General features: G+C 46.9%; 1 protein-coding gene across 1 annotated transcript in view; it reads right to left on the reverse strand.

Annotated features, from left to right (window-relative positions):
• The window catches only part of YLPM1 (YLP motif containing 1), a 117,869-nt gene that overhangs the window by 30,137 nt on the left and 74,769 nt on the right, over positions 1-12,963 (reverse strand). The window contains 8 exon segments of the mRNA XM_088447486.1: positions 79-141; positions 252-379; positions 459-553; positions 633-831; positions 2,383-2,475; positions 2,559-2,751; positions 11,418-11,529; positions 12,173-12,963. Of these exon segments, the coding sequence (XP_088303612.1) occupies positions 79-141; positions 252-379; positions 459-553; positions 633-831; positions 2,383-2,475; positions 2,559-2,751; positions 11,418-11,529; positions 12,173-12,963 (1,674 nt within the window).

The raw sequence follows: 12,963 nt of genomic DNA on the forward strand, positions 1-12,963 counted from the left end.
TGCACGGAGGAAACCCAACCACCTGCACCAAAGGTCAGTCAGTAATGCTATACAATGGGGCAGGACAGATGCACTCACCCTGATCAGCTTGGCAACGTGCGTTTTGCCACTTCCAGGCAATCCCCTCATGATGACGACAATCTAGAAAAATGTAATTACGGGTCAGATCTAGGTAAGGTGAGTCGGCCAGTGACCATCTTGAGCAATTTGCAAATGACTATAGACATTAGGAGATGGAATCAATGTCTTACCCGATCTGGCCGGCTGCCACGGCCTGGTGGCTTCAGGAGATCATCCACATTTTTGGTCTCCGGCTTCTTCTCTGGCGGAGGGACAGACACAGGAGGTGTCCTTTCCTCTGAGTAACTCCTACGGGATCCTGCAAGGAAAACAACTGCCTTCAAATTCTGAGCCTCCCACCACGAGTCTTAAGAAACCAGTGGTCAAGTCTTCCTCACCTCCAAACGAGGGGGGTGGCACATCGTACGCTGCCCTCTCAGGCTTCCGGTCACTGCGACGGCTGGAGCTCTCTTTGTCACGGTAAGATGATGACCTGAACATGTATGGAAAGGTCACCAACACAAGCAAAGGAACCACAAGACAAATACCCTTTCCTCACAGTGATAACTGACCTTTCTTCTCGAGAGGAACGATCACGGTCAATCCTTTCTCGGTCATGTTCTCCTCGTTCTCTGTGTGTCTCTGAACGGTCACGGTCCCGTTCTCGCTCTCTCTCTCTTTCATACTCTCGGCGGTCAGGGGTTTTACTGCTTGGCCGCTCGAAGAAGGGATCCCGGTCCCTGAGGTCTCGGTCAAAGCAATCAAAATAATCTAGACAAAGAAAGCTTGCATGAGGGCATTTATAACCAGCCACATGGACGCTGCCGTAGCACACAATACCCCCCTCCCCCCACAGGTAGGTAGATAAAATGAGAACTGGAGAAGGCGACAGAAGGGAACCTAGTGCAAGGAGACAGGCTCTACAGTATGATGCAATACAAAGCACTACAATATAGATCAGTGAGTTACAGGCTGTGATCCCTGGACCTGGCCTTACCAAAGCCCTGGAAGGAAACCTGTGCCGGAGATCTATAAATTAACACGCCCCCGTCCAAATGCTAAAAGTAAAGCTGAGCACATCAGGCCGTTTGGGGCACATGGCTGGGGGCAAATACTCCTCTGCTAGTAAAGTGAGTGAAATGACAGTGACCAGTTGGATTCTCATGCACAGACAATGGTATGCCAAAATTAGTTAATGGGACAGTGTGTAGGCACTTTATATAAGAGCGTGCAGCAGTGGCATTGCTTTTACCATCACTGCCCCCTAAAGTAATGTGTGTTATAGCTGTATGAGCCGATAAACATCATCGTTCCAAAAATCCAGCTGTGTTCTTGGGACCAATCCACCCTCTGCTGGCCTGCATTCAGCCCAGTGTCCTACGGCAGCATTCCAACACCTACCCAGCGTTCCTGATTAAAATTAAGTGGTCAGGAAGGATTCAGCCAAAGCATCAACAAAGAGATGCTGCAGCAGCTACGTATTGCCCAAGTAGTGAGAGTGGGGCTAATGAAGGTGGCAGTGAAAGCCTCCTGTAACGGACACGGTTGTTGTAAACTTAATACACACAGCTGGTGAGGGGCTGGTTTGGCGAAGCAGCGTCCAAAGGACTATGTCAGTGACCAACACCAAATGTGTCACTAAAATAAAAAAAATAAAAAACAGTGAAACCATTAAAGCGTTTAGGTATGGACAGTGGCGGTTAAGTACCCTAACCCACCCCCTCTCCTCCCCCCTAACGTTCCCTTAGTGGTTCATAACTCTAACCTCCCCCTGGGGGTCCCTAAACCTAACCACCCCAAACGCCGCCCCATGGCTAACACCTAACATGCCCCACTTATCTTCGTTTGGGATGGTGGCTGTTGGGATTTCGGTGTCGGGCTAAAGATAGGCATTGAGTTTCAACGCCTATCTTTAATCCAGAGTAGGTCTTAATCCAGAGTAGGTCTTTCGACATCAGGATTCCGACCGCTGGTAAATTAACTACATCCCCCCCCCCTTAAAGCATCATGACAATGTCAGCCCTTCTGGTCACATACGGCATTGAGTGAGCTGAATGACGGGGGACACATGAAAGTGATGGGATAAGGCAAGCGTGGTGGCTTAGGGAGACGAGTACGGTGTCATGTGGTAACGTGATGTGTTCAGAGTGCTGTACAGGACATCTAGAATATGATCTACTGCTTAGCGTCTATATCCCTCTGATACTGTAAGAAAGTGAGAGCATCGGCTTCTCCATGTATGTAACAGAAGGTGATGCACACTGTGCCCCGAGATACTAAAGAGCTAATTAGGGTGACATGAGCTCTGCGGATGGAACTGACCTTTATGGAATGGTGGAGTTCCTCGCTCCAGCTCTGGTAGAAGCATCACCCTTTCCCCATATGCTGTCTGTTCTACTTTCCCAACTGTAAGATCTAGGGAGAGAAGGGGAGAATGAGACTTCCAAGTCTAGAACTTAGCCTGGCACATGGCAGGTAATGATGGGTAGATATCGCACCGCGCCCGTGTCCATAGTCTACAGTCTGCTGAATCCCGGACAGCTTGGAACCTCCTTGGAGACGACTCCTCTCTTCTTCCCAAAGCCCACTGAAAGAGTCCTCATCCCAGCAATCAGCAGCTCTTCTATCACCCTGGGGTGTATGCAATATGGTAGAGGCAGACTCTTCTCCCTTCACTAACCCATCAGAAGGCTGAGAAAAAAAAAAAAAAAAAAAGATTACACTAAATACAATGTACTTCAACAATCCGAAATTTACTATACAACACATGCTATCTGCATTTCTTATAAGCCATATGTACATCTAATGCTTTATCCTGTATTACCACTATATGCTCCTTACCTGGCATCTCACACCACCACTACACCCACTAACCAGTAACTGCAGGATAAATCGCCACTACATTATCCTTCCCTGTAACCAAAATCACACCCCATCACTACCACCTTCTTACCGGTAACCAACACTGTACCCCACCACTGTATGCTTCTTACCGCTAACTGGCATCACACTCCACCACTATATCCTGCTTACCGGTAACCACTACTGTATGCTTCTTACCGCTAACTGGCATCACACTCCACCACTATATCCTTCTTACCGGTAACCAACACTGCACACCACCACTATATGCTCCTTACCAATAACTGGCATCACACTCCACCACTATATCCTTCTTACCAGTAACCAACACTGTATGCTTCTTACCGCTAACTGGCATCACACTCAACCACTATATCCTGCTTACCGGTAACCAACACTGTATGCTTCTTACCGCGAACTGGCATCACACTCCAAAACTATATCCTGCTTACCGGTAACCAACACTGCACACCACCACTGTATGCTCCTTACCAATAACTGGCATCACACACCACCACTGTATGCTCCTTACCAATAACTGGCATCACACACCACCACTATATGCTCCTTACCTGTACCCGGCATCACACCCCCCCACTATATGCTCCTTACCAATAACTGGCATCACACACCACCACTATATGCTCCTTACCAATAACTGGCATCACACACCACCACTATATGCTCCTTACCAATAACTGGCATCACACACCACCACTATATTCTCTTTACCTGTACCTGGCATCACACACCATTACTATATGCTCCTTACCTGTACCCGGCATCACACACCACCACTATCTGCTCCTTACCTGTACCCGGCATCACAAACCACTATATACTCCTTACCTGTACCCGGCATCACACACCATTACTATCTGCTCCTTACCTGTACCCGGCATCACACACCACCACTATATGCTCCTTACCAATAACTGGCATCACACACCCCCACTATATGCTCCTTACCAATAACTGGCATCACACACCACCACTATATGCTCCTTACCAATAACTGGCATCACACACCACCACTATATGCTCCTTACCAATAACTGGCATCACACACCACCACTATATTCTCTTTACCTGTACCTGGCATCACAAACCACTATATACTCCTTACCTGTACCCGGCATCACACACCATTACTATCTGCTCCTTACCTGTACCCAGCATCACACACCACCACTATATGCTCCTTACCAATAACTGGCATCACACACCACCACTATATCCTTCTTACCAGTAACCAACACTGTATGCTTCTTACCGCTAACTGGCATCACACTCAACCACTATATCCTGCTTACCGGTAACCAACACTGTATGCTTCTTACCGCTAACTGGCATCACACTCCACCACTATATCCTGCTTACCGGTAACCACCACTGTATGCTTCTTACCGCTAACTGGTATCACACTCCACCACTATATCCTTCTTACCAGTAACCAACACTGTATGCTTCTTACCGCTAACTGGCATCACACACCACCACTATATGCTCCTTACCAATAACTGGCATCACACACCACCACTATATCCTTCTTACCAGTAACCAACACTGTATGCTTCTTACCGCTAACTGGCATCACACACAACCACTATATCCTGCTTACCGGTAACCAACACTGTATGCTTCTTACCGCTAACTGGCATCACACTCCACCACTACATCCTGCTTACCGGTAACCAACACTGTATGCTTCTTACCGCTAACTGGCATCACACTCCACCACTATATCCTGCTTACCGGTAACCAACACTGCACACCACTACTGTATGCTCCTTACCAATAACTGGCATCACACACCACCACTATATGTTCCTTACCTGTACCCGGCATCACACACCCCCAGTATATGCTCCTTACCTGTACCCGGCATCACACACCCCCACTATATGCTCCTTACCAATAACTGGCATCACACACCACCACTATATGCTCCTTACCAATATCTGGCATCACACACCACCACTTTTACCAATAACTGGCATCACACACCACCACTATATGCTCCTTACCAATAACTGGCATCACACACCACCACTATATTCTCTTTACCTGTACCTGGCATCACACACCACCACTATATGCTCCTTACCAATAACTGGCATCACACACCACCACTATATTCTCTTTACCTGTACCTGGCATGACGCACCATTACTATATGCTCCTTACCTGTACCCGGCATCACACACCACCACTATCTGCTCCTTACCTGTACCCGGCATCACAAACCACTATATACTCCTTACCTGTACCCGGCATCACACACCATTACTATCTGCTCCTTACCTGTACCCGGCATCACACACCCCCACTATATGCTCCTTACCAATAACTGGCATCACACACCACCACTATATGCTCCTTACCAATATCTGGCATCACACACCACCACTTTTACCAATAACTGGCATCACACACCACCACTATATGCTCCTTACCAATAACTGGCATCACACACCACCACTATATTCTCTTTACCTGTACCTGGCATCACGCACCATTACTATATGCTCATTACCTGTACCCGGCATCACACACCCCCACTATATGCTCCTTACCAATAACTGGCATCACACACCACCACTATATGCTCCTTACCAATATCTGGCATCACACACCACCACTTTTACCAATAACTGGCATCACACACCACCACTATATGCTCCTTACCAATAACTGGCATCACACACCACCACTATATTCTCTTTACCTGTACCTGGCATCACGCACCATTACTATATGCTCCTTACCTGTACCCGGCATCACACACCACCACTATCTGCTCCTTACCTGTACCCGGCATCACAAACCACTATATACTCCTTACCTGTACCCGCATCACACACCATTACTATCTGCTCCTTACCTGTACCCGGCATCACACACCACCACTATATGCTCCTTACCAATAACTGGCATCACACACCACCACTATATCCTTCTTACCAGTAACCAACACTGTATGCTTCTTACCGCTAACTGGCATCACACTCAACCACTATATCCTGCTTACCGGTAACCAACACTGCACACCACCACTATATGCTCCTTACCAATAACTGGCATCACACACCACCACTATATGCTCCTTACCAATAACTGGCATCACACACCACCACTATATGCTCCTTACCAATAACTGGCATCACACACCACCACTATATGCTCCTTACCAATATCTGGCATCACACACCACCACTATATGCTCCTTACCAATAACTGGCATCACACTCCACCACTATATCCTTTTTAGCAGTAACCAACACTGTATGCTTCTTACCGCTAACTGGCATCACACTCAACCACTATATCCTGCTTACCGGTAACCAACACTGCACACCACCACTGTATGCTCCTTACCAATAACTGGCATCACACACCACCACTATATGCTTCTTACCTGTACCCGGCATATCACACCCCCACTATATGCTCCTTACCAATAACTGGCATCACACACCACCACTATATCCTTCTTACCAGTAACCAACACTGTATGCTTCTTACCGCTAACTGGCATCACACTCAACCACTATATCCTGCTTACCGGTAACCAACACTGCACACCACCACTATATGCTCCTTACCAATAACTGGCATCACACACCACCACTATATGCTCCTTACCAATAACTGTCATCACACACCACCACTATATGCTCCTTACCAATATCTGGCATCACACACCACCACTATATGCTCCTTACTAATAACTGGCATCACACACCCCCACTATATGCTCCTTACCAATAACTGGCATCACACACCACCACTATATTCTCTTTACCTGTACCTGGCATCACACACCATTACTATATGCTCCTTACCTGTACCCGGCATCACACACCACCACTATCTGCTCCTTACCTGTACCCGGCATCACAAACCACTATATACTCCTTACCTGTACCCGGCATCACACACCATTACTATCTGCTCCTTACCTGTACCCGGCATCACACACCACCACTATGTGCTCCTTACCAATAACTGGCATCACACACCACCACTATATCCTTCTTACCAGTAACCAACACTGTATGCTTCTTACCGCTAACTGGCATCACACTCAACCACTATATCCTGCTTACCGGTAACCAACACTGCGCACCACCACTATATGCTCCTTACCAATAACTGGCATCACACACCACCACTATATGCTCCTTACCAATAACTGGCATCACACACCCCCACTATATGCTCCTTACCAATAACTGGCATCACACACCACCACTATATGCTCCTTACCAATAACTGGCATCACACTCAACCACTATCTGCTCCTTACCAATAACTGGCATCACACACCACCACTATATTCTCTTTACCTGTACCTGGCATCACACACCACCACTATATGCTCCTTACCAATAACTGGCATCACACACCACCACTATATTCTCTTTACCTGTACCTGGCATCACGCACCATTACTATATGCTCCTTACCTGTACCCGGCATCACACACCACCACTATCTGCTCCTTACCTGTACCCGGCATCACAAACCACTATATACTCCTTACCTGTACCCGGCATCACACACCATTACTATCTGCTCCTTACCTGTACCCGGCATCACACACCCCCACTATATGCTCCTTACCAATAACTGGCATCACACACCACCACTATATGCTCCTTACCAATATCTGGCATCACACACCACCACTTTTACCAATAACTGGCATCACACACCACCACTATATGCTCCTTACCAATAACTGGCATCACACACCACCACTATATTCTCTTTACCTGTACCTGGCATCACGCACCATTACTATATGCTCATTACCTGTACCCGGCATCACACACCCCCACTATATGCTCCTTACCAATAACTGGCATCACACACCACCACTATATGCTCCTTACCAATATCTGGCATCACACACCACCACTTTTACCAATAACTGGCATCACACACCACCACTATATGCTCCTTACCAATAACTGGCATCACACACCACCACTATATTCTCTTTACCTGTACCTGGCATCACGCACCATTACTATATGCTCCTTACCTGTACCCGGCATCACACACCACCATCTGCTCCTTACCTGTACCCGGCATCACAAACCACTATATACTCCTTACCTGTACCCGCATCACACACCATTACTATCTGCTCCTTACCTGTACCCGGCATCACACACCACCACTATATGCTCCTTACCAATAACTGGCATCACACACCACCACTATATCCTTCTTACCAGTAACCAACACTGTATGCTTCTTACCGCTAACTGGCATCACACTCAACCACTATATCCTGCTTACCGGTAACCAACACTGCACACCACCACTATATGCTCCTTACCAATAACTGGCATCACACACCACCACTATATGCTCCTTACCAATAACTGGCATCACACACCACCACTATATGCTCCTTACCAATAACTGGCATCACACACCACCACTATATGCTCCTTACCAATATCTGGCATCACACACCACCACTATATGCTCCTTACCAATAACTGGCATCACACTCCACCACTATATCCTTTTTAGCAGTAACCAACACTGTATGCTTCTTACCGCTAACTGGCATCACACTCAACCACTATATCCTGCTTACCGGTAACCAACACTGCACACCACCACTGTATGCTCCTTACCAATAACTGGCATCACACACCACCACTATATGCTTCTTACCTGTACCCGGCATATCACACCCCCACTATATGCTCCTTACCAATAACTGGCATCACACACCACCACTATATCCTTCTTACCAGTAACCAACACTGTATGCTTCTTACCGCTAACTGGCATCACACTCAACCACTATATCCTGCTTACCGGTAACCAACACTGCACACCACCACTATATGCTCCTTACCAATAACTGGCATCACACACCACCACTATATGCTCCTTACCAATAACTGTCATCACACACCACCACTATATGCTCCTTACCAATATCTGGCATCACACACCACCACTATATGCTCCTTACTAATAACTGGCATCACACACCCCCACTATATGCTCCTTACCAATAACTGGCATCACACACCACCACTATATTCTCTTTACCTGTACCTGGCATCACACACCATTACTATATGCTCCTTACCTGTACCCGGCATCACACACCACCACTATCTGCTCCTTACCTGTACCCGGCATCACAAACCACTATATACTCCTTACCTGTACCCGGCATCACACACCATTACTATCTGCTCCTTACCTGTACCCGGCATCACACACCACCACTATGTGCTCCTTACCAATAACTGGCATCACACACCACCACTATATCCTTCTTACCAGTAACCAACACTGTATGCTTCTTACCGCTAACTGGCATCACACTCAACCACTATATCCTGCTTACCGGTAACCAACACTGCGCACCACCACTATATGCTCCTTACCAATAACTGGCATCACACACCACCACTATATGCTCCTTACCAATAACTGGCATCACACACCCCCACTATATGCTCCTTACCAATAACTGGCATCACACACCACCACTATATGCTCCTTACCAATAACTGGCATCACACACCACCACTATCTGCTCCTTACCTGTACCCGGCATCACAAACCACTATATACTCCTTACCTGTACCCGGCATCACACACCATTACTATCTGCTCCTTACCTGTACCCAGCATCACACACCACCACTATATGCTCCTTACCAATAACTGGCATCACACACCACCACTATATCCTTCTTACCAGTAACCAACACTGTATGCTTCTTACCGCTAACTGGCATCACACTCCACCACTATATCCTGCTTACCGGTAACCAACACTGTATGCTTCTTACCGCTAACTGGCATCACACTCCACCACTACATCCTGCTTACCGGTAACCAACACTGCACACCAACACTATATGCTCCTTACCAATATCTGGCATCACACACCCCCACTATATGCTCCTTACCAATAACTGGCATCACACACCACCACTATATGCTCCTTACCAATAACTGGCATCACACACCAACACTAAATGCTCCTTACCAATATCTGGCATCACACACCACCACTATATGCTCCTTACCAATAACTGGCATCACACTCCACCACTATATCCTTTTTAGCAGTAACCAACACTGTATGCTTCTTACCGCTAACTGGCATCACACTCAACCACTATATGCTCCTTACCAATAACTGGCATCACACACCACCACTATATTCTCTTTACCTGTACCTGGCATCACACACCATTACTATATGCTCCTTACCTGGACCCGGTATCACACACCACCACTATCTGCTCCTTACCTGTACCCGGCATCACACACCACCACTATCTGCTCCTTACCTGTACCCAGCATCACAAACCACTATATGCTCCTTACCTGTACCCAGCATCACACACCATTACTATATGCTCCTTACCTGGACCCGGTATCACACACCACCACTATCTGCTCCTTACCTGTACCCAGCATCACAAACCACTATATGCTCCTTACCTGTACCTGGCATCACACACCATTACTATATGCTCCTTACCTGGACCCGGTATCACACACCACCACTATCTGCTCCTTACCTGTACCCGGCATCACACACCACCACTATCTGCTCCTTACCTGTACCCAGCATCACAAACCACTATATGCTCCTTACCTGTACCCAGCATCACACACCATTACTATATGCTCCTTACCTGGACCCGGCATCACATACCACCACTATCTGCTCCTTACCTGTACCCAGCATCACAAACCACTATATGCTCCTTACCTGTACCCAGCATCACACACCATTACTATATGCTCCTTACCTGGACCCGGTATCACACACCACTATCTGCTCCTTACCTGTACCCGGCATCACACACCACCACTATCTGCTCCTTACCTGTACCCAGCATCACAAACCACTATATGCTCCTTACCTGTACCCAGCATCACACACCATTACTATCTGCTCCTTACCTGTACCCGGCATCACACACCACCACTATATGCTCCTTACCAATAACTGGCATCACACACCACCACTATCTGCTCCTTACCTGTACCCAGCATCACACACCACCACTATATGCTCCTTGCCTGTACCCGGCATCACACACCATTACTATATGCTCCTTACCTGTACCCAGCATCACACACCACCATTATATGCTCCTTACCTGTACCCGGCATCACACACCATTACTATATGCTCCTTACCTGTACCTGGCATCACACACCATTACTATATGCTCCTTACCTGTACCCGGCATCACACACCATTACTATATGCTCCTTACCTGTACCTGGCATCACACACCATTACTATATGCTCCTTACCTGTACCCGGCATCACACACCATTACTATATGCTCCTTACCTGTACCCGGCATCACACAACATTACTATATGCTCCTTACCTGTACCCGGCATCACACACCATTACTATATGCTGCTTAACTGTACCCGGCATCACACAATTATACCCTCCTTACTAGTAAACGCACCTGCAAAACACCCGTAGAGGACGGAATTCCAGTGACCGATTTTTGCTGAAGGTCGTCGGGTTTTGTTTCACTCAGAAAATGCTTGAAGTTGTCCAGCTGCTCTTTCTGCTCCCTGCACAATGCAAACACACAGTTAAAAATGCCAACAGTCATGCAATGGAAACATTAATACCTGTATCTCATGGAATCTTTCATATGGAAAAAAGCAAAACAAATCTTAAAAATAAAGTAAATTGGTATAAAGATGTCTCCAATCATAAGGCATGTGTACCCCTGAATACACTCCTTGTCGTGATAGAAAGGGGAGTTTAACAAAATAGGTTGGGCTCTAATTTTCAATTCATCCAAACGCACAATCCCTTCCCCCACATATATGCTATCTTTTTTTAGCAATTAAAGTATTAAAACAAGAAGGGAAGTATTAATGATGCATTACTGTATGCAACATTTGCTGTACACTGAAAAGATGCAGATTGAATTTTTGGTCCAGAACCACTGCACCAACTTTATGCACAAGATCACTGTTATGCTAACTCGAAGCCGACTGGTTGCTATGGGAACTTCTCCACCAATCCACTTTTCACTGCTTGTGGAGGGGTGTGACCAGTACTTCCCAGGGTGTACAAAATAATCAGTACTCTAGGACCCCTCCGTGGTACCAGACACAGTATGTTGGTGGGCTACAGTACAGGGCTACTTTTCAGGGATTTCCAACATGCATTGTCACTATTAATGTAAGCAAACTGGTAACTTACCTGAGCATTTTCAGTTCTTGGGCTGCTTTCAGTATGATCTCATGCTGTCGTTGGCTCAGAGCCACCACGCTAGATGGAGTAGGTATGGGTTCAGAACCTGTTGGCTGTTCAGGGAGCATCAATGACACAGGAGCTATGGGAGTTTGAGGTGGAAGTGGATTCAGCCTGTCATCCACTATCCTTTCTTCTGGTGGATTCCATCGATCATCCCTAGGCTCAAGTTCTGGCCTGTCATGAAACGCAAGTTTCCTATCATCGTGCCACAAGGGACGTTCTGGGTATTCCCGAACAACGATCTCTCCACGATCACGAAAGTCTCTGTCCTCCAGATCTCTTCCAACTTTCAACAAATCCTCAACATACCTGTCGAGGGGTGGAAGCGGTGGTAGTGGGGAACGAGATCGAAGTGGGGAGAATGGACGTGGAGACAGGGGTCGTGGAGGAGGCATCCAAGGGATGTCTCTGCGGGGAATATCTATGTCTTCTGGAATTCTAGGATAATCTCTGCCGATTTCAGGTTCAAATAAATAACGTCTTTCTCTCCTTTCAAAATAACCATCTCTGTCCAGCTCCCTTTCCAGAAGCATGTCTAACCAAGGATCACGTAGAACATCTAGATCACGAGGCAAAGACTGCAGATGGAAAGGCAGTCTGTCATCCCTTAAATAGGGGTCTCTGGGGAAACCTGGCTCGTTATCTCGGCTATATCTGTCTCTTTCCCAATCATCAACCCTTTCTCTTTCCAAAGATAAATCTCTCCTCCCAACATCTAACATGGGTTTGAAAGGCAA

This window comes from Taudactylus pleione, unplaced genomic scaffold (genome assembly GCF_031769625.1).
Source record: "Taudactylus pleione unplaced genomic scaffold, aTauple2 ptg000433l, whole genome shotgun sequence".
Taxonomy (NCBI): domain Eukaryota; kingdom Metazoa; phylum Chordata; class Amphibia; order Anura; family Myobatrachidae; genus Taudactylus; species Taudactylus pleione.